Source organism: Typopeltis vanoorti, chromosome 6 (assembly GCF_054136105.1).
Source record: "Typopeltis vanoorti isolate ZY-2024b chromosome 6, IOZ_Tvanoo_1.0, whole genome shotgun sequence".
Classification (NCBI taxonomy): domain Eukaryota; kingdom Metazoa; phylum Arthropoda; class Arachnida; order Uropygi; family Thelyphonidae; genus Typopeltis; species Typopeltis vanoorti.
In genome coordinates, this window is record NC_143554.1 from 70914731 (window position 1) to 70939881 (window position 25151).

General features: G+C 34.4%; 1 protein-coding gene across 3 annotated transcripts in view; it reads right to left on the reverse strand.

The window, feature by feature from the left end:
- Window positions 1-25151, reverse strand: part of LOC150105526 (cilia- and flagella- associated protein 210-like) — a 199299-nt gene that overhangs the window by 159828 nt on the left and 14320 nt on the right. For all 3 annotated transcript variants that reach the window (XM_090394239.1, XM_090394238.1, XM_090394237.1), the window contains exons 2-3: window positions 20482-20586; window positions 12980-13183 (exon numbers count right to left, since the gene is read on the reverse strand). In XM_090394239.1, the coding sequence (XP_090250365.1) occupies window positions 12980-13183; window positions 20482-20511 (234 nt within the window). In that variant the 5' untranslated portion in view covers window positions 20512-20586. The remainder of the gene's footprint in view (window positions 1-12979; window positions 13184-20481; window positions 20587-25151) is intronic.

The following is a 25151-nucleotide window of genomic DNA, read 5'->3' on the forward strand; positions in this document are numbered from 1 at the left end:
TCTTGTGGGAATAATTTAGTACAACGGTGAAATTAGAAAAGATAAAAATAGACAAATTAGTCAAGTGTCCCACACTTTTGGATGACTAAATAAAATAAGGAAGTCAAGCGACATCAAACAAATAATGAAAGTAAGAATCTATGAGACAATGGTCCTCCAAATACTTCTCTATGGAAGTGAATGCTGGAATCTCAAAAAAAAAAAACTGAAGAGAAAAAATTATTAACTACTGAAATGGGAGAATGAATTAACTATAAGACGTTTACTTGGATTATCTCTGCTGGATAGACTAAGAAACAAATATATAAGGAAACAACTAAAACAAGAAATAACAATACTAGACAAAATCCAAGAAAGAGGACTGCGATGATTTTTACCAACTAAAGCCCTGTATACAACAACGGAAAGTAAAAGATCCAAAGGGCAGCCCAGAATTAGATGGAAAGACAAAATAAAAGAGGACCTGAAAACCAAATCACAACAAGCAACACCAAACTGGATAGAATTGTTTGAACTCCCTAGAGATAGACAGAAGTAGAAAGAGTTAATTCAGCCTCATCATCATCCACATAGATGATGGAAGAGAAAGAAGAAGAAGAACAGGAGATAACATCATCTGCATAAAGTACAGATAAGATTGACATCACCAATTTTGATATCAGATTTAATACCACTTTCCTTAATAATGTGATCCATATAGATAATGAATAACAATGGAGATAATGTGCACCCTTGTCACACACACCTGATTTTACCTCAAAATATCTTCCTGCACCTCCTTCAATTCTAACTGCATACTTACAGCTTCAATAGAGACTACGTATTGAATATAGTTTCTATTTAACGTAGTCCCCAAGAACCAATTACAGTATTATCCCCAGTGTTGAATTATGGTAAGTCAGAGATATAAGACAGTTCAGGGAAGAACTCTTCTTGGTTATAACCTTGTTAATGATAGGATACTTTCTATTGGACTTAAGGCTCATCCTATTAATGTATCAATTGTGGTAGTTTATGAATCCCACACAGATGGACCTGATGAAGAGAGTGAGGAATTATATGAAAACTTATAGACTGTTTTGCACTGCCTACTAATGAGAGACACTTAGGTAACTTAAAGTAAAAGTGTGAAAAAGTATGAGAGTTAGGCCTGAGTGTGGCATGTTTTGTCTGGGTAAACATAACCCCTGTGGTGAATGACTGTTGGAATTTTCCCATGCTAACAGATTAGTTATTACCAATACCTGCTTCCAGAAATACCCACGATGGACCTCTATTTGGATATAAAAAATTGATAGGTCAAGGCACCAAACTGATTACATCCTGGCACTCCAGCAGTGGAAGACAGGCATCTCTGATGTGCATACTTGTCCTGGAGTATATTGTGGTAGAGACCATCAGCTAGTAAAAGCCAAAGTAAGACTAAGACTCCAAAAACTTAAAAGTCAGGCACATCCCACCAGACTGGAAGTTGGAGTACTTCCTAGTGAATTCACAGAAGAAACTTGGTTCAACTTGGTTGGATGATTTTTTGGAAACCAATGAGGAGAATTCACCAGAAATGCTTTGGGAAGCAGTCAAGATGATAATACAGGATACAGTCAAAAAGTATCTCGGTCCAATAAGAAGACCAAGAGACCCATGGATATCAGATTAAACACAGGATCAAATTGAACAAAGGATTTGAAGAAACAAAAGAGACACAAGAACTGAAGAATATAAGAGATTACATAGAGAAGTCAGAAGAGTCATCAGGCAAGACAATGAAAATTTTTATGCTAATAAATGTGAAGAGATAGAGTTCCAGATGCAGAGACACAATCATAAAAGGATGTTTTGTTTGGTTCGTGACCTAAATCTCAAGTTAGCCTAAACTGAATGTCATCAAAGACAGGAATGGAGCATTACTAACAAAAGAATTGAAAATCAAAAACAGATGGAAAGAATACTGTGAGGAACTGTACAACAGAGTGGATAAAGAAAATTTGGAGAGGAGCCCTTTAACCAGGAAAATTCAGATTTGGAACCTCCTCAACTTAGGCATGAAGTTGAAAGAGCAGTTAAGCAATTTAACAGCAATAAGGCCCCAGGTGCAGATGGAATCCCAGCAGAGTTGATTATGGCTACAGGGGATGGATCAATCTATGAAACACTTTTATCCAAGAGTGTTTCATAGATTGATTACAAGGATATGGGAGACGGGATCATGGCCTAGAGACTGGAAGAAGTCAATTTTTATACCACTACATAAGAAGGGCAATATGAAGGATTGCAAGAACTATAGAACTATTAGTTTAATATCTCATGCAAGCAAAATTTTATTGAAGATCATACTAAATAGGATTGAGGCCAAAGTTGAGGCAGAGATGACTGAGGAACAAGCAGGTTTTAGGAAAGGCAAGGGCACCAGAGATCAGATCATTTGCCTTAAACAGATCCTAGAAAATTATAAAGAATTTAAACTCCCTCTTGTAATGTGTTTCTTTTGTAATGAAAAGAATGAGTTTTTCTCAACACACTATCAGGTTGATAACCAACTTGTACAGTAGCAAAAAGCCATGGTAAGAACAGGTGTTGGATTAACTGATTGGCTTCAGGTTGAAAAGGGAGTTAGGCAAGGATGTTTACTTTCTCCTCACTTGTTTGGTATATATACTGAGGACATCATGCATGAAGCACTGGATGAGCTCAAGACAGGAATTAGGATGGCAAGGAAGAACTAGGACAAATTCTTGATAAAGTTAACAAGATTAGTAATAACAAAGGACCTCAACTCAATCCTAGCAAGACAAAGATTATGGTTCTAAAAGGAAATAGGAAAACAGAGAAGCTCTTGAGAAACAAGTATACCTTAACGGAGAAAGAATTGAAGTCAGTAAGTTTAAGTACCTGGGATCCATTATTAATGTGAAGAATTGCTGTTCAGAAGACATCAGAAGAAAATCAGGAATGGCTAAATCAATCAGAGGCTTGTCTAAAATCTGGAAGGATGGATCTATCACCATGGGAACAAAGTTGAGGATTTTGGATGCAGTTATTTTTCCAATAGCGACTTATGGATGTGAGACTTGGAACTAAAAGAAGTCAGATAAGAAAAGGATAGCTGCTTTTGAGATGAGGTGTTACATAAAAGGATGTGAGGATATCATACTGAAAGGCATAGAAATTAATGGGTGTTAGAAAAGATCAGTGGAACTTTAAAGCTCCTTAGAGATATTGACAGAAGAAAGTTAAAATATTTTGGACACGTTAAAAGGATGGAAGGAGGACTTCTCAGAACAGCAATAGAAGGTAAAGTTCCTGGAAAAAGAGGAAGGGGCAGACCATCAATGAGATTGTAGGATGGATGGATGGATGGATGGATGGAGAGAGAGAGAGAGAGAGAGTGTGTGTGTGTGTGTGTGGAGTGACTGCTGAGAGTTTAAGCCTCCAGAAAAACATACAACAGGACCACATGGAGAGAACTGGTGTGGCACATCACCGAGCATTGGAGCGACCATACGGCATCCAATGAATAGATGATGATGATGATGATGATGTTAGAGATATAAAAAGAATTTGCCATGTGATCTGACTGGCCCTCAGTGTTATCCACGGATCTATCAGCCTAGAAGTGAAAAAATGATTACTGCAGAAACCAAAGAAGTTAGAAATAAAAGAAATATATGAAGTGTTAAAATTGGTGCACGGAATGTGAGAAGATTGAATCAACTTGGGAAAGTAAAAAATGTGTGTAGAGAAATGGAATGATTAGACATTAAAATACTTGGATTGTCAGAGACATTCTTGAAAGGCGATATGGAATTTTTAACTACTCTTCCAAATCAGAAGGAATATAAAGTTATGGGAAGCGGAGGAAGTGAGTTCAGAAAGGGAGTTGCTTTCGTTAGAGAAAAGGAGTTCACAAATTCAGTTATTAATATTAATAGGAAATCTGAAAGAATAATATTAATATTAATAGAGACAAAACCAAAACCACTAATGATTATACAAATTTATGAACCCAACACACCTGAAAATGATGAAGAAATTGAAGAATTTTACGAGAAAATAGAGGACACTATTCAAGATATTGAAGGAGTGATAGACAGAGTGTTAATCATTATCATTATCAGGTACACGTGCTAATCAAATAGATTTTATTATGATCAATCAAAGATATAGAAATGGAATAATAAATGCAAAAGCTATGTCAAGTGCGGACTGTGGATCAGACCACAGACTTGTGAGAATTACAATAAAATTAAAAAAGATAATTAACACATTTAGAACATTCAAGTGGAATACAGATAAACTAAATAACAGTAACACCATAACTTTAATTTCAGAATAATATAGCACACTATATCGAAAAGAAAGAAGACCACAACAAATGGATTAAGATAAAAGAAGCCTGGATGGCTGAGTGGTTAGCTTATCTGCTCTCCAGCCAAAAGGCTGCGGGTTCGAATCCTGCTGTGAGCATGGATGTTTGTGATTGTCTTGTGGAAATACTAGTAGTGGTGGGTGGTAGATGGCTTGGTATAATTGGTGAACTGAGTGGTGTAGACAGAGCGTTGTAGAGTAAGTGCCCTCCCTCGATGAGTTTTTGGACTCCCTGGAGGTGTCATGTAATAATAGTAATAATATTGACTACACCACAATGTATTGGAAAAACAAAGGGTAAATTTTAAAAAAAAACATGGATGACTGAAGAGATACTAAAACTAATAAATAAAAGAAGAACCTGGAAAAATAACCCCAAAAGAAATGAAGAATATAAAAGATTAGATAGACAAATAAAAAATAAATGTAAAGAAGAATAATAATAATTGCTTAGAAGTAGAGAAATTGGATAAAGAAAATAAAACTGTAGAGTCGCATTCAAAAATAAAATTTCTTAATAATTAATTATAAATCTAGAAGACAAGATACAAAGATGAAAAGAATGCCTAACAGAACTGTATAATGACCACAGGCCTGAAAACATACAATCAGTGTTCATTCAAAATATCCAGGAATACTTAAAGAAGAAATAGTAAGTACAATAAAAGAACTACCTAATGGCAAAATGATTGGATGTGATGGAATATCAGCTGCGTTAATAAAAGAGATAAGGGGTAAAGGAACAGTTTTTTTTTAATAGAAATAATACAGAATATATATGAAACAGGTATACTACCAGAAAACTTCATAAAATCTATTTGCATTCCAATACCAAAAAATAATAACGCAGCAGAATGTAAAGATTTTAGAACAATTAGTATCATATCCCGTACTTCAAAAATACTACTGAACAACAGTATGTTGCATCCTTCAATTAGAAAATGTCTAAGTTTGATTCTCGTCATGACAAGAAGAATCTTTATATGTTTTTTTATCAACCGAAGGTGAGTTATCCGATCTCATATGGAGGTAGTGGGATTTTTCTCTCCCAGAAACTCGATTTTTCATCCATAATAACAGACAAATCAGCCTTGCAATTTACACACAAAAATACTAGTGGTGGTGGTGGGCAGTAGATGGCATTGGTGTAGGAAATGATGGTAGTGACAGTTAGCTGTAGTTGGTGGATTAAGTGGTGGCGACATAGAGTTGTAGAGTATGCGTCCTCCCTCGATGAGTCTTTGGACTCCTTGGAGGTCTCATGTAATAATAATAATAATAATAATAATAATAATAATAAAAATAATAAAAATGGTTTCTAGAATTAGATGCCATATAAGGGAACAACAAAAAAGGATTCATGCTAGGAAAAAGGACAATTAATGCCATTTATGAATTAAAAACTATTATTGAAAGATCAATAGAAATAAATAATAACATATATTTCTGCCTTATTTTCAGAAAGCATTTGACAAAGTAAGCCATGAATAGTTAATAAAAATATTAAAAGATATTAAAATTGATACAAAAGACCTCAGAATAATAATAATAGAATTATACTGGAATCAGAAGACACAAATTATAAATGACATTAATAATGAAATAATAAATATCAAAAGAGGAGTGAGACAAGGGTGTATAATACCCCCTATAATTTTCAATATATACAGTGAAATATTAATGAAAGAAAATGAAGAAATTGAAATGGGAATAAAAATAAACGGCATTAGAATTAACCATATTGGATTTGCTGATAAGTTGGTGTGTTCATAGCAAAATCAAAAATAGAGAGTTACAAAATATGGTTGAAATACTAATCAAAAAGAGTCGGAATTATGGCTTAGTATTAAATATAGATAAAACCAAGTATATGGTAATAAGCAAAAAACAGGCAGCAAAACACAAATTTAACAGCATCAACAGATTTTCAAAATGCAAAGGCATATAATTATTTAGGAGTAATGATTACAGAAAATCAAACAACAGTTATGGAAATAAAATTGAGAATAGCTATGGCTAAAGAAGCATTTTGGAATAATAAATTACTAATGACCTCTGGAATAAATAAAATCCGACATATAGTACACAATGAATTATGGATGTGAGATGTGGACATATACAAAATCCATAATCAAGAAATTGCAGACCTTTCAGATGTGGTGCTATAGGAGAGCAGTGAAGATTTCTTGGAAGGAGAAAAAAACTAATGAAGGGGTATTGAAGTTAATGGCAACTAAAAGAGCACTCATGGAAGACCTTATAAAGAGAAAGTGCAAGATGGCAAGACACATATTAAGAGAATCAGCAGGGGAAATGTCTCTGGAAATACTGTAGGGAAAATTTTAGAGGAAAGATCTCTTGGTAGACCAGGAACTTCTTGGGTTGATGATGTAAAAAAATAGATGGGAAACACGAGTTATTACGAGATCAAAAGAATGACAGAGGATCAGACACTCTGGTGTACCATGATTGCTAACCTCTCAGTTGGAGAAGATACTTAAGAAGAAGAATGTTGCATTTACAGGATATAACTGTAACATTTTGAAAAGATTTCCTCTTGGTACCTTGTCATATGCCTTTTCCAGATCAACAAAACTTAAATACGAATCCTTGTTATATTTCAAAGATTTCTCAACTATTTGTCTTAAAGTAAAAATCTGATCCTGACAATTTCTATTTGGCATGAATCCAGCTTGTTCTTCACAAAATTTTCCTCAATTTTTCTTAGCCATTTCTCAAATACTTGCATAAATCTTACCAGGAATACTCAGTAGGGAAATACCTCTGTAATTGTTGCATTCAGTTTTTATTTCGCTTTTTATAGAGGTACTATGAGAGCTTTGATGTAATCATCTGGAATTTGATCCTCTGACCAGGCCTCCTGAATTATGCAATGCAGCCACTGTAAAACTTTTATACCTCCATATTTGAGCATTTCTGGCCAAATTTCATCCACTCCCTCCACATTTCAGGTTTTTGATGACTTTTTTCTAATTCAAATATGAATATGTATTCCTGACTGCATTCCTTTAGAGAGTTCTCTATGATCATGCTGACACTTCTTGTTTCATTTAGCAGTCTTTCACAGTAATTACTCCAGACATCTAGAATACTTTTATCTTCAGTTTTCATGTCACCTTTATTATCTGATTCCTTTTACAGAATTTTTTTTCCATTTCTAAGCTTTTTTCAATAGCCTTCAGAATATTTTGCCACCTTCCTGATATTTATTTTCCATGTTCTTACCAAAGTCTTCCCATGACTAGTTTTACACAGTGCTTTGCTTTCTTACATTTTTCTCTACATTATCTAAGGGCACAAGCTGACTTACTTGCCAGGAACTTTCGACATGCTTGCTTCTTTTCCTTAACTTTCTGTGTCTACCAGAGTTCTGATTTTTCTATCCTTACAGAAAAACAATGTGGTGGCACATTTGACCAAGTATTTTGCATATACACTGCGTAAGTGATGTTTGCATACATCTGCATAAAGGTTTCTAATTCAGTGGCCGGTATATAGCGAGAGAGAGAGAGAAACAAATAAAGAAGATATGACTAAATTGGATAAACAGAGAAATTAGAAATGCAATGTGGAAAAAGAAGTTGTTATGGCAAAGATATAAGAGAGCGGACAATGCCAAGATGTGAATTATAAAATTAGGCAAAAAAAGTGACAAACAATAATATATCATCTAGTCAAACTAAAGAAAATCCATGAGAGTTCTATATGGTGAGAAAGAAGGAGAATAATTATGAAGTGATTTTGTTAGATGGCGATGATGAGATGATGATAGCAAAGCAGTCAGTGCAGAAGATGCAGCATCAGCACATAATGAGCACTCTGTCAATGAGCTCCACATTATTATTATCACATCAGCCTCCATAGAGTCAGCATACTCACTGTGGGAGGTTCGCTCAACCAACAACAACATATTTATCATATTGAACTTTAAAATCCTTAACACGCCCAGCATTCACAATGCATTCTGGTAATGTGTGCTGCTCACCCACAGTTTTTTATTTAAAAAAAAAATCTACTCCTCATTCATTAGAATTTCCAGAAATGACCCTTTTGTTCTTCACCTCTACCTGCTATGCCTTTTTATAAGCTTCTCTGTATTAATCTGGATAAATTTGAATTTGGACAGAGGAATGAAAGAGGAGAAAGACTTATTAAATTTGCAGAAGAAAATAACTTCCTTAATATGAACAGCTTTTTCAAGAAGAAAATCAACTGAAAATGGACTTGGAGAAGCCCAAATGGACAAACTTACAATGGAATAGACTTCATCCTCTCCAACAGAAGATATATATGAATAATACCGAAGTGCTTAATAGATTTAACACAGGAAGTGGCCACAGACTAGTAAGGGCAAAAGTATGGATCAACAAAAAATGGGAACGGAATAAGCTCATAAGAAAAAAGTCCAATTTAGTGAATCTACAAAACCTCTACCACAATAAAAGCTGTTATAGAGAATCACTCAAAAATAAACTAAAAAATTAAACACAGCTACTACCATCGATGATGCTAATGAAATCTTAACAAAATCTATCTTGTATTGTGCACTAGAAATATGAGCTGTAAAAAGACACCAAAAAGAGGGAAAACTAAGATAGGAAACCTTAGATCTGATGAAGAAAAGAAGAGATATAAAAAGAGATTTGAATGACACCAATAAAATAGAATATGCGGAAATTTGTAAAATCATACGTAAAAAAGGATGAAACATGAAATTAGATTGTATAATACTAGGAAAATTAAAGAAACAATAGAAAACAATAGTAATATGAAGGTCCTAAGACGAACATTATCAGTTTGAACAAAGGAAATAGCTGCTATAAGAGGAAAAAATGGTGATCTTATAAAAAATAGAGATGTAATAATCAAAAGAATTCAGGAATTTTATACTGAACTCTATGAAGACAAAGACCGAGACATCCAAGAATCATCTATGGATAACTCGAGTGAAGAAGAACATGATGCCCCTGAGATCTTACAAGGTGAAGTGGAAATGGCACTGCAGGAATTGAAGAATGGAAAGGCCCCAGGAGAAGATGGAATTATGGTAAACTTCTAAACTCTTTAATAAATGTCTAAAACAGAGAAAAATTCCAAAAAAATTGGAACAATTCACTTCTAATATTAATTTTTAATAAAAAGGGCAATAAGGAAGAAATTAAAAACTACAGACCTATAAGCCTACTCCCCACCATATATAAAGTCTTCACAAAAATTATAAATAATAGAATAAAATCTAAACCAGAGGGAATGCAATCCTTTGAACAAGCTGGATTTAGAAAGAATTACAATACTTTGGACCATATTCACACATTAAGACAGCTCATTAAAAAATCAATTGAATACAATAAACCCTTATGTCTGGCCTATATAGACTACGAAAAAGCATTTGATTCAGTTAAAACATCTCAACACTAAAAGCTCTTGAAACCCAGGGAACTGAGAAACCATATATTGAAACACTAAAACATATTTACAATAATGTAACTTCTGTAATTAAATTATATAAAAACAGTGAAAAGTTTCTAATACAAAAAGGCATCTGGCAAGGCGACACCATATCTCCCAAATTATTTACCGCTGCACCAGAGGAAGTCTTTAGAAGCCTTGATTGGGAAACGATGAGTCTTTGACTCCATGAGGTCTTGGGGTAATAATAATAATAATAAAAGGAATAAACATAAATGGAGAAAGACTGCATCATCTGAAATTTGCAGATGATATTGTCCTAATAGCAGATAATCTTGAAGATCTGGAAGAAAGGCAAAATCAGCTAAATGAGGCCTTCAAAGTAATTGGATTAAAAATAAATAGAGAAAAAACAAAAATAATGATGAATAAATACATAACCCATAGAACCGTCAAAGTTGAAAACCATGAAATAGAACAAGTTACTTCATATGTATATTTGGGCCAATTGTTATCCTTTGAGGATTGCCAAAGAAAAGAGATTGAACGAAGAATTCACCTTGGATGGATGGCTTATGGAAAAATGAGAGACATATTCAGAAGTGACATCCCTATGAGTCTAAAAAGGAAAGCTTTCAACCAGTGCATACTTCCTGCCCTAACATACGGAGGAGAAACACGGACTTTAACAGAAGCCCTAAACAAAAAGCTGAGAACAACACAACATTGCATGGAGAGAAGTATGCTAAAAATAACATTAAGAGATAGGAAGACAAATACCTGGATAAGATCTCAAACAGGTGTCATGGATATTGTAAAATACATTAAACAGGCTAAGTGGAGATGGGCTGGCCATATTGCCAGATGCAGTGACGGGAGATGGACTAGAAAAACAACAGAGTGGAGACCAATGGATGGAGCAAGACAAAGAGGAAGACCGAGAAGAAGGTGGAGGGATGAACTGGAACAAATTGGAGGAGTGAGATGGATGGGAGAGGCAGAAAACCGAGTGGTCTGGAAAATCATGGGAAAGACCTTCGTCCAGCAGTGGACAGAACCAAAAGGTTGAAGAAGAATATCACTTCTAACATATGTGACACCCAGTGGGAGGCAAATGCACTTCAGAGACTACATATGAATAAACTAGGTGTATGAAATATTGAGTGGTTAGATGCTAATAAGGATATTGGGGAGGAGGATGACATATTGCCATATATTTTTAGGAAATATGAAACAGAAGTGGCTGTGCTTCTGTCTTTGTTGTTTAATAAAAGTTTTGCAAAAATGAGCATCCACAAAACTATTGATCAGACAGATGAATCACAGACAAGTCTGTGTATCTGCATATGTAGTTAAGGTATTGGAGAGATGGGTGAATTGACTATATAACTGCATTCAGGAACTATAAGATTCTCTACAATGGCCAGCATGGGTTTAAGTACAGATCCTTGTATATTCCTATGATTTCTCAACTATTTGTCATAAAGTGAAAATCTAATCTTGAAAATCTCTATTTGGCCTAAACCCAGCTTGTTCTTCTCCAAGTTTCTCCTCCACAATCTTTCTCAACCTCTTTTCAAGTGTGCTTAATAAAGCTGAATGTGAGAATTACAGAGGAATTTTTCTACATTCAGCTTTATTCCCTTTTTTATAAAGGGGTACTATGACAGCTCTACTCCAATCATTGGGAATTATTCTATCTGAAACTGCCTATCTATCATTAATTTACTATTAAGTGCTATACAGCTGGTTCATTTAGTGTTCCTTAATGTCTCAATACATCACTGAATAATTATTATTAAGAAGGAACTCAGACTCAGTTTAATTGTCTTTATTATCCTATTTCTCACTAAATACTATAGCCCCTGAACTTTGTTATCTTATGGAAAATTCATTTATATTTAAAATAGATATGGATAGTAGATTAGTGACAGGAGTGGTTAATAGCTATCAGCAAGAGTGAATAGTATGCAGGAGGTGTTCCAAAGGAGGGGAGGGGAAGGCAAGTGGAGTCTCTACAGTACTCCTATGGGCACCACAGTTTTTAATTTTATGTTAAAATACAGTCTGAAGTTTGCATATGATGGAAAATTGGGAAGGCAGAGAATTTTAACATAAATATTCTTCAGAAGAATTTCAACAGACTAGTGGTGCAGGCAGAAAAATAGAAATATCACTTCAACATGGACAAGTGTAAAGTTTTGCATTGTGGCAAGAAAAATGAATATGGTCATCTGTAAAGGCAGAAATACATTGGAAGGTGAAGAAGATAAAGGATCTGAAGCAGTGGTGGATGAGTTTAAGGAATAAATAGTAATGCTGCAGAGAACTGTGAAATAGCAAAGAGTAACCCAACTAATCAAGATAAAGAAGTAACTGACTGGATATATTTCGAAAATTCTGGAGAAAGATCACTGGTGAGTAACTAAGATTGTGTCAAGACCACTGGTTATTGATTATGATAATAAAATGAAGGAGTACGATTTGCAAAGCTTAGCAGAGAGGAGGAAAATGGGAGGGAGTTATCACAGTGTACAGTATAGTGAGTACATCAATACTGAAAGTTTAGATGAAGTGTGATAGGCACTATATTTATGAAGTGCTAGAAAGAAGAGACCTCCTGAATGAGTCTCATGATGCTGTGAACTCCTGAAAATGACTAATAATAAAATATCATTACGATATTAATATTATTAACAATGTTAATACCATATTTTATATTATTATAGTTAATTATTATTATTATATATTTTATGATAATAAGATAATAATATGATATTAATGATTATATCAAAGGCTATGGAGGCTTTATCATTCATAACAGATCCTCTGCAATTGGTTTTTATGAAGTCCTTTGGTTGGAAAGATGTGGGTTGAATCTCATTTAGGATATGAAGACCTTTTATCAGGATTTTTCACCTATGAGTTAGGCCAGTCTCATACAGAGAAGAAAAGGCCGAGCAAACCAGCTAGGAGAACATAAGCAATTCATGCAAAAATATATATTTAGGCATGAGGCTAATACCTTATCCTAAAAATTATAGTTATAAAAATAAATATGAGCAAGTCATGGGTCTTAGGTCATGCAGATTATTATTATTTATTATAAAATAACAAAATATATGAATATGTACATGATTTAATATTATCTTTAAGACTTGACAGTTATAGTCTTTATACTTACAGCTATGGTATTCTTCCAATTTTTTACCATGTTTTTGGACTTTTCACGGATACTCTTTAGTTCATCAATTTCGGATTTTATTTTGTTAACTACATCTTGTTTATCTTGCTTAAAATTTAAAATACGAGACAACTGTTGTTGTGATAAAACTAAGGCTTCTGGTGATTCATCTTTTATAACTTTCCTATCATGAAAGAGTCTATCCTGTGTAAAGAAACAAAAAGAATTATCACGTATAAAATATATGTATGATATGAAATAATTTCCAAGTCATCTATTGAAAGAGAGGGTTATCATCATCATCAGATCTCCATGGAGTCAAAAAGACTCATGCACAATATTCTCAAGCAGTGCGTTCCACTCAACAACCACTTTCCAATATAAAAACCTGCTACTCGTTTCCCTGATAACACCCTGCTATAATGTAACATACATGAATGTTTCATGACATTACTGTTAAATTATAATCTGATCAAGAAGTAAATCAAAATACAGTTGTCTGAGAAAGCATTTATTATTATTATTATTATTATTATTATATAACACCTCCAGGGAGTCCAAAGACTCATCAAGGGAGGGTCCCTATTCTTCGACTCTCTGTCTCCACCGCATCTACCTTCATCATCTATACCAACGGCATCTACTGCCGACCACTACCACCACTAGTATTTTCACAAACCAACATCCATGCCCAATATTTTTTTGCCTTCTTTCCACACTTAGGAACTTTACCCACTGCAAGATTCTCGTTAAATAACCAGGACAAGGGGTAACTCTTTTGCACATTCTTTAAAAATAATTTTTTTTTCTTGTATAAAAACATTTATTAATGAAAAGATAAAAGTACTCTCACTGATATTTTCTCTTCTAATTTTACAGCGGATTTGCTAAACCAGGTAACAGTTTTAGAAGAGAAGTTTGCATATTAATGAAGTCTCACATAGAATGATGAAATAACAATTTTTTTTTGTATAACAACAGCCTCAGCATAATGGAAATAACTAAAACATTAATTGGAGTCAGAATTTAATCAATTAAAATAACTTACAGCTGTCAACACAACAAAAAAATGTGGATTTTTTACATCTTGGAAAGTTGCCAAAACTACTCGATGCAAAAAGTTAGTCACCTACACCTGCCACCTTTCCCAAAGAATTCTACATGCTATGCAATTCTGATAGTGTGTGTGTGTGTAGGCAACACTTAAATGCATTAAGAGTTTACAGGATAAAATCTGCAACTGGAATGAATGTCCATAATCACTGAAACTTTCATTTAGGAATAAGCAAGATTGATAATAATCATAATTTGGATTCATTTTAAGTCTACACATTGAACAGAACAAACTAAAAAAAAACCTTAGTCACAATTTTTTTTTGATTTATCTTTAGATTCAATATCTCACATGGAACCACAACAAAAGTTTAACAACTAATCATTTTCAGTCTGATTAAATAAAAAGTGAAACTATAAAAAAAGTTTTATGACATAGTTCTAGGGTACTATGTACAATGGCTTAAGACAAATAAAATTCACAAGTGCACCACATAGTGGTCTTCCAGATGAGTAACCCAACAATCGCATACACACACACACATGCACAAAAAAAATTAATGGGCATATGGATGATATGCTTGAGTAGCAGCTCCACGTCTAGCTTTACCGTAACTACTCTGCTGCTGTAATGGTTGCTGTTGCTGCTGCTGCCCATATCCTCCAGCACCATAACCTCCCTGGCTATAGTAGCCACTGTTGTCATAACCTCCATAATCACAACCATAACCACTACCATATCCACTATAATCACAACCATTTGGTGGGATCATAACTGATTCCACCAATGAACAATTTCCTTTCTTCTTCGTCAGAATTCTTAGCTGATTCTTCAGCGGTGGCAGCTTTGACCTGAGTTGTTTCACCTTCCTGCATGTCCATGACACCATTAGCGTTACTTGCTTCCGTATAATCACCATAGCCCTGATTCTCAGCATTATAATTACCTTCATACGATTGCTCCTCCATTTTTATAAATCTTCAACTACAGCTATATATAATAAAACCAACCGAACCAAACACCAACACATGAAAAGAACAGATTCCTGCAGTCTAGCTGCTGACGGATCAAAATGCATACGCAGCTCCCCAACTACTAAAAATTCCACGCTCCATCTATCCCAGTTTGGGAAAGTTGTGTAGGTCAAACTGCTCTAAGTGCAATATAGTCTGCTCTCTCTCTCTGTGCGATCAGTCCATTGTGATCAGTGATTCACCAGCGCCAGGTAAGTTTATTGTAATGATGAGCTCACCCATACTAGTACCATAGATGGGTTAGATAATACTGTTCTAGAAATCAAACATGAAACTTTTTCAAGTCATGTCACACCTCAAACAAGGAGGTGGTGGTGGCCTTACACTAGGCAATATGGTCTAATAGAGAGGGGTCTTTAAAAGAACCAAGAAGTTTCAAGGCAAGTGTGAAAGCAACTCTGAAGTTATACTGTTGTGGTAAACTCTCAATTATTTTTGAAATGCTGTGGTATGGGATGGTTATTGCCAAATTATAGTCAATATTTCATTTGAATAAACTGCAGTTGGTATTTATGTATGACCTCTGATAAACACTTAGAACAAAATTATATTAAAGCAACTGATGTAACCACAAGAAAGAACATACTAGTAGCAGAGTTATGAAGATAACGTATGTTCCTATATTCTTATATCCTTGTATGCTCTTTCTTGTGGTTATATCAGTTGCTTTAATATCATTTTTGTTCTAGGTGTTTATCAGAACTTTCCAGGCCCCCTCATATTTCATCATATTCATTATTAATGAAGGTCCTTCTGATGAAATAGGGTTATTTTTAAGAGCTTGCTCCATGAATATTAATTATACCAAGTTTATGGGGTGTGGTGATGGAGTTTCCTACACTTAAATTGATTTCTCGAAATAATAATGATGCTGAAAAGTACATTCCTCAAATTGAAGAATTGAAAATTGAATTGAATCTTTGAAAAAAGATTTTCTGATTTCAACCAGTTTGAAAATGAAATGTTGATGAAGAATTACAAATGGAAGTAATACAATTTATAGAAATGGGTTTAAAAGGGGTGCACAAGTGGAAAAAGGTTGGAACCACTGATCTAGAGTATACATGCATATACAAAGAAGCAAGATGCATTACAATACACATAATATGTTGCTGAAATCATGCTAATTTGGTCAACTATTAACACTACTGGCCTGACCTCTGGTGGGCAAAAACCCTTACTACACCAAAGCTCGAGTTCTGTTACTGTTTAGCTAGAAATTGCTAACAGATAAATGAAAAGGTTAGCTAACAATTACTCACAGATATAAATTAGAACAAAAACAGTATTGATGGCAGCCAATACAAGAATACCTCAGTCATATGACACACTAGGCTCCACCATCCTATAGAGACTTTCGTTGCATAGCAAATGTGTTTTTTTTTGTTTTTTTTTCACTTGTAGATGACTGGTTTAATAACGTTTGAAGCAATCATATGTGTGTGTAAATGACATGAATAAAGCATTTATTTACATCGGATACACAAACAAAAATTCAGAATAATTTCACAAACAAAAAAGTTATTCTGAATAACTTGGCTTAATAAGAGAACATGCTAACCAGCTTGGTTATGAGTCGACACCAATAAACGTTTTTCTATTTCATTAATAAGATTTCAACTTTATGGATAACTGTAGTATTAACTAGTGTAGCACTTTTCACTTCGCTAAGAATTTTATCCATGTTAACAATTTAACAACTGTAACAACAGTACTGCAAGGTAAATAAAATTTTCTTGGCCCCTTGTCATATGCCTTTTCCAGATCTACAAAGCAAATACATCAACTCAACTATTTCTCTTAACACATTCAAGTCGGGAAGTGTTTTGCACATTTGTCGTAGTGATGGGACTTCTCATTATCATTTGTGTGCCGCTTCCGCATTGTGCAGGCGATCTGATGCAAAGTTTTCAAACTGTGTTAGTTGCAACCCTTTTGGAAGAATTTTATTGCCGCTCCTGCGTCGGGTGGCATCACTGACACAAAGTTTATGCAGCATGTTTGTTGCACCTCTTTCAGTATTATTATTATTATCCAGACCTCCATGGAGTCAAAAATGACTCATCGTGGGAGGTCGTTTTTAGGAAATACAAAGTTTATCTTCCCACTCCTTGAACTCCATGAACCCATTGATTGTTCTCATTCCAACCACTCTCTCAGGCAATGCATTCCGAGGTTCAACCACTCTCCACGCAAAGAAACCACTCCTCACTCTCTTGCGCACAGCATCCTTTCGTAACTTCCAGGGATGGCCCCTTGTCATCGCTCCTTCCCACCATTCCACCAAGTGAAAGAACTCTTCAATATCTACCCTGTAACTGCCTCTCAACAGTTTAAAAGTCTCAATCATATCACCTCTCCTTCTTCTATCCACCAAATTCTGCAGTCCACATTCCCTCAGTCGATCCTCATAACTCATATTGTACAGTCCTGAAACCATCTTTGTTATCTGCCTCTGTACTCTTTCCACAGTCAATTTATCACCTTCAAATCCTGGGGACCAAATCTGAGAACAATAGTCTAAATGTGGTCTGATTAGGGCTTTATACAACAGAATGATAACTCTTTTATCTCTGCAGGTCAGCGTCCTTCTCAGTATTGCAGCAATCTTCTGAGTTACCCTTACCACCTTTGCAATATGCTCCCTGAATTTCAGTTTTCTATCAATCATCACCCCCAAAACTGAAACAAAGTCTTCCTTCGTGCAGTTAAGCACTGTGGTGTGCAAACACCACATCCACTGAGCTACATAGGCTCCTAATTACCTAATTAAATTAGGTAATTTACCAATTAAATAAAATTCAGTAGAATTTTATTTAATTGGTCTTTGTAATCTGTCTTAATGACATCAAAAATTTCGAATGCAACTGAACAAACGCTTATTTTTTCATGTAATTGAAAATTTGAGCAAATGTTAGGACAGTTGTTTTTAGTTAGATGCTGTGTTTTGCTTGGGTCCATGCAGCATAGTTTCTGTGGGAGGGAATATGTTTCATTAGGTAGTGCTATTTTTATTCCAGTTTTCTCTAATTGCACTATTTGCTGACAAATATATTACACAGACTGCAATTGTCTCTGTACCTTATTCAGTGAAATATACAATAAACTACTTGTTTTTCTTGCATCTGCAGTAGTGGCTATTAGTGATTTATATTTCACAAACAAATCCCTTTCCATCTTCCATCTGTTCATAAGTTTTTTTTTCCATCTGTTCTGTTCCATCTATTTGTAAGTTTTTTTTTTAATTATGCCCATCATAAATGCAAATATGAAAGTCTAGAGTTTATAGGATCACATATTCTTCATTCCACCCCCAGATACTTATAACACAAGCGCACATCTAATATCACAGAGGTAAATTATTCATAATCCATTTTACAGTACCAAAAATATTTCTATTCATACCTATTCTTTATCTTCCTTATATTTGTTATTCTTTACATCTTTTAGTAAATTAAGTATAGTAACTAATAATCAAATTTATCATTCTCTTTCATTACTGTTTTTTTAATATATTCTGAAAAGAACATTCCTTTTCACTTATCCCTCCCCCTCTCCTCAATGCAGAATTAATTGCAATCGAAGAAAACCATTACGAAAAGTCCAACACATACAGGAACAAAATTGCAGGTAAATTTGATCGCTTCAACAGAAGGTTAGGTTCATGGTGAAGGAAGGATGATCCCCCCCCCCAACCTGAAAACATGTTAAAGTGAAAATTTAATCCTGACAATCCCTATTTGGCCTGAATCCAGCTTGTTCTTCTCCATGCTTCCCTTCCACAATTTTTCTTAGAGATTTCTCAAATATACTTGCATAAATCTACCAGGAACACACAATAGAGAAATTCCTCTGTAATTCTCTCATTCAGTTTTAGTTCCATTTTTTGTTGCTGTGTACTATGAGGGCTCCAATCATATGAAATTTGACCATCTGACTAAGCCATCTGACTTATGCAGTATAGCAACTGTAAACTTTTATACCTCCATATTTAAGCATTTCTGGTCGAATATCGTCTACTCCAGTTGCCTTCTCACATTTCAGGTTCTTAATTACTTTTTCCACTTGAAGTATTGATATGTATTCCTGACTGCATTCCTGTTGAGTGTTTTCTACCATTGCACTATCACTGCTTGTTTCATTTAGCAATCTCTCAAAAGAATTACTCCACGCATCTGGAATATCTTTATCTTCAGTTTTCATATCATCTTCAATGTTAATGATAGCAGAGGAATTGTGTCCATAAAGAGAAACTGAATATGGCAGTACCTGTGAGGATTTTGAATGGTATCAAAGCCATTATCATTACTGCTCTCTTCAAGTTTCATATTGAGAGGACACAACTCTCCTGAAATCACAAGTATTATCCACCTCCTTGTTTATCTTTTCTCACTTTTCAAAAAATGCTATAGCCTGTGAGTATGCCAACCTCCGTTAACCACAGTATCAAGATCACAGACATTGAATACTTATTCCTAATACTCATTATTTCTTCTCATAATTCCTTTGACTCTGTCACTCCCACTGAAGCTATCCCTGCATCCCTATCTTGTCTTCCTTTGTTCTTTATCTCACACCAATTCTGGTATCTTACATTCACAGTTTTACCATCTAAAGGGTAGGCCAAAAGTTAGAGTAGAATTTGATATTTAAATAACTTTTTTATTCATGAACCAATTTCAGTGATATTACATATAGTGAATGTCTAACATATGGAGATTTGATTAGGTTAGGTATGGAAGATGACATCTTTCAAAGCTCGATGGCTGGTAATAAATTCGTATTTTTTCTCTAACGTAATTGCTTTTCTTTGTTTCTTTTGCTCATTTTTTGGTTTGCACTGTTGCTTCTTTTTCACATTGTTGGAAAAGTGAAAGGGTTATAGTTAAAAAGAAAAAAAATCATGTGTAATTCAAGAAAACTATGAATAACACATTTGCATCAGCAAAGCTCGTGAGTGACTGAAGCCCATTCTAACTGATCATTATGTCATTACATGCTGCGTAAAAAATTCCGATCCAAAAAATTCATAAAGTGAGAACTACCTGTATATACAATCAACCTCATTTATCATATATATATATATATATATGGAAAGTTATGATTTAGAAAAAAAAATGATATTAAAGCAACTGATATAACCACAGGAAAGAACATATGAGGATAAAAGAATATAAAAACATATGTTACCTTCATAATTCTGTTACTAGTATGTTCTCTCTTGTGGTCATATCAGTGGCTTTAATATCATTTTTGTTCTAGGTGTTTATCAGAACTTTCCAGAATCCCCCCCCCATATATTATGATAAATAACATGCTATTAAACAAACATCAATAACAGTACATCATCAGCAATGACATTTTTCAATAATTTATTATTACATAATTTGCTATTTAATTATTTAAATACTTACATTCACATTAATCCAAGGTTCTCTAATCATTTTGACAAATTTTCTTTAAAGCTTAATTCTCTTAAAGGAGTAATGATATGCTTTTTTTTAATATGGGGAAAATGCCTGAAAAAAAAAAGTTGTACCATCAACAAAGGGAAAGAAAAAAAATGTATGCAATATATATATATATATATATATATATATATATATATATATATATAGCAATTGGTAGTATTAACTCGGTACTGGGATGTGTTCATATTTATATATACTGACTATAACCGAGACTATAATAACAATTAAATTTATTCAAAACGCAACATGTTTCATCGGATTGTCCGACTTCTTTAGGCATGGGAACATAGAAAGCAAGTAAACACTATAAGAAACATCGTATCACTATAAAACGACTATTACAAAATCAGTTAGCTTTGAACTGTAGCTACAGTTCAAAGCTAACTGTTACGATGTTTCTTATAGTGTTTACTTGCTTTCTATGTTCCCACGCCTGAAGAAGTTGGACAATCCGATGAAACATGTTGCGTTTTGAATAAATTTAATAAATATATACTGACTATAACCGAGACTAGAATAACAATTAAATTTATTCAAAACGCAACATGTTTCATCGGATTGTCCAACTTCTTCAGGCGTGGGAACATAGAAAGCAAGTAAACACTATAAGAAACATCGTAACAGTTAGCTTTGAACTGTAGCTACAGTTCAAAGCTAACTGATTTTGTAATAGTCGTTTTATAGTGATACGATGTTTCTTATAGTGTTTACTTGCTTTCTATGTTCCCATGCCTAAAGAAGTCGGACAATCCGATGAAACATGTTGCGTTTTGAATAAATTTAATTGTTATTATAGTCTCGGTTATAGTCAGTATATATGAATATAAATATATACATATATATCACATAAAATTCTAAAATGAAACTATCCAAAACAAAAAATTAAATAAATAAAAGATGAAAAATGCAGCTTTTTCATAACTATACAGAAATCTTGGAAAATAGAGCCTTTATAGTATGATGGAGCCTTTCTCTAAATATTTTATGTGAGAGCTGTATATTATACATATATCAAATGAATATTGGCATGTATTAATTAAATTAGCCATGAAACTAATGGAATGCCATTTTAATCTATCTTAATCATATGTATTTGTTTCTTATTACCATCCTGTGAAAACTCATGGTGAAAAATTCTCACTATCAAATCATGTCATAAACTCGTTTACTATTTTTGCATTCAAAATGTTATCAAGCAAATGTATTCCAATCAACTATACCAAACAAAAAACTTAAAATCTCTTGCCATGTAATAAATCTCTATGTATTACACCCTGCTCTTTCCAAATGAATTTGTAGATAGCATTTCCTCCATTTGTTCTTATATCCAATATTCCAGAAACCTGACTTTAGTTCTCTGGATCATTTCCAAAATCTCTTTATATGGAAAACCAAGTAAACAAATATGCAAAATTGCAGTCTGACCAACCTATATAGTATAACTAAAACCTGATGCTTTCTATTTGTCAATATTCTCTACATCATCACCCTAATTCATGTATTATCCTCAGAATTCTCAATGCAACCTTAAATTACAAATCCTTGTTCAGCAATTCTCAGAATCTCTTATCTCCTCGACCTCTTTAATACATCCCCAATAAATGATTATTTATTTAAAATCCTTGCAATCAAAATTTCAAAAACACTGTTATTATTATTATTATTATTAGATGGACACCTCCATGGAGTCGAAGATTCATCGCAGGAGACCCAATCTGTCCACACAATCCATCATACCTCTCCTTGAACTCATTAACAAACAAAGCACTCACAAAACCTATTCTGGCAACCCATTCCACTCATTCACAACTTTCAAAACAAAAAATCTAGTCCTCACACCCCTACTAACCACACCTTTATTCAACTTCCAGGGATGACTCCTTGTTCTGGTCTCTCTCTAGCCAAGTGCTAAAACATTTTCCCTGCATCTATCCTATAAAACCCTTTAAGCAACTTAAATGTTTCTATCATATCCCATCTTTTTCTCCTATCAAGCAACTTCTGCAATCCACACATCCTTAACCCTGCGGAGGTCGAGGTCGAAAAAATTGCAGCGTAGGTCGCATGTATCTGAGAGATACAATCATTACTAGTATGTGCTAAAATGCAATAAAACTTAAAAAAAAAAAAAAAACATTGCAAATATAATACATGATGGTTTATTTATTTTCAGTTACAATCTAGAAATTATTGAACAAAGAAACAAAAAAACAACTAAACCAATACTATACTGACATTGGAGGTCGCGGTATCTCTCAGATACAGTTTACTATGAAATATCACACACCTTTATATAACATGTGTTAAACCAAAACTGACTGCATAAACAGTGTGGAATATCACTTGTAATATATGCATGCACAGCTACTCATGACCTCCAAGCTATACACTGGATATGTGTAAGAATATTTATATTAAACAATTTGTTTGCATCAGTCAGATCAGCCGTGACCTCTGCAGGGTTAATCTATCCTCATAGGGAACATTCCACAGGACACTCACCATCTTGGTCACTCAAATCTAAATCCTCTCCACCACTTCCTCATCTCCAAGAAACCCAAGGGACCAGACCAGACCAGCACAGTAATCCAGATGTGGGCATATCAAGGCCTTATAATAAAAAGAAATAACAACTTCGTTATCTCCACTTGTTAATGTGTTCTTCAATAGCCAAGTAATCTTATAGGCTAATTTAGCAACCTTAGCAACATGTCATCTAAACTTTAACTCTCTGTCTACCACCACCACCATCCCTAAATCTCTAGCTTCATCTATTTCTTGGAGTACAGTGCCATCAATGTGATACATGGCTTATAATCTATTTATCTCAAAATGCATAACTTTACATTTCTCAACATTAAACTGACACTCATTATATTTTGCCCAATCTGACAGCCTATTTAAATCATCCTACAAGCTCTCCATATCACCTTGATTAACTATTATTCTACCTAATTTTGCATCATCAGCAAACAACTGAATATTTCCTTTCAGATTATTTCCTATATTATTTATGTACAAATTAAACAACAATGGTCCCAGTGAACTTTGCGGCACAACACTAGTCACCTGTTTTCACCTCGATTCTGTCCCCTCCATATACCACATTTTGATATCCAGCAGCCACCCTCTTATCCACTTAACCAGTGCCATATTATTATTATTATTATTTGACACCTCCAGGGAGTCCAAAGACTCATCAAGGGAGAGTGTGTCAACAGCATTGAACGATTGGTCCCCTTCCAACTACTAACCACGCTCAAACTTACTTAACTGAGCCATTAGTAGCAGAGGCTCTACCAATCGACCAACCTTTGCCGGCAATTCATCCCCATTTATTGTAATTAGCATAACAGAGTGTAGTATTCTGCCATATGCTTTTGCAAAATCATCTAGCCATTTTCTTTATCCAACTAAGCTGTTACTCTATTATAAAAAGTTAGTAAATTACTAAGGCATGACCAACCCTTCACAAAGCCATGTTGACCTTCATACAGTATCATATTTTTATCTACCCATTCTTGAATTCTCTTTTTGACAAATTTTTCTAATACTTTTCTAATACCACCATGCCTGAGATACTGATTGGTCTATAATTTGCTACTGCAGTCTTAGAGCCTCCCTTATACAAGGGAATTATTTTGCCCTCTTTCCACTCCCTTGGGAACTCTACGAGAGCTGAAATTTAAATTAAAAAGTCTAGTCAGAGGCACTGTTAGTTCCCTTGCACATTCTTGCAAAAACCCTAGTTGATATGTATTTACATTAAAATTCTACAATATCCTAAGGACCTCCAATTCATCCACCTCTGTTCTCACATTAGTGTCTATCACATAGGTTAAAGCAGCAACCTCACTAGGCTTGCCTGAGCTTTGTTATTAGTAATAGTGCAGATGTGGTAGTCCTGCAAGAGGATTTGAATAAGCTAGACAGATGGGCAAATGAATGTTGTTATCGGTTTAATGCAGCAAAATGCAAGGTCTTGAGGTTTGGGACAGTGGCATAGCTGGGGGGAGGGGGGTCCATCCCAGGCAGCACTTTGAACCTTTTTGAACTTTTGCAGTTAATTCTAAAATACAGTCTCGAGAACTCAGTTCCAAATACTACTGCGAATTTTCCTCAAAATTGCTGTAAGTGTTGATAGTTGTGAGAGGAGTTTTTTTAAAATAAATTTGATTAAGAATTACCTACATTACTATGAAATAGACTTCGAATTTACTCGAAGGTTAGGAGGAGCTAACCTAACCTAACAGAAATTGCTGACAGAAAAGCAAGAAAAATAACATTTTAGAACGTTGAAATTAAAGTTTTACTTCAAAAATAAACATAGTGTTTTTATTTATTTCCCTATATACGTCGTTTTGACTTTTTGGCGGTGTATTGAGAGGGGCAGCAACTGCTCTAGCTACGCCACTGGTTTGGGACACATCGATGGGACACTGCATATTCTATTGGAGGAGCTATACTGGAGGAAGTAGGGGAGACAAGAGATCTGGGGTTGATGATTGATAGAAACCTGAAATTCAGGGGACATATTGCAAAGGTGGTGAAGGTAACACAGAGGATTGCTGCAATAATGAGAAGGATGCTGACCTGCAGAGATAAAAGAGTTA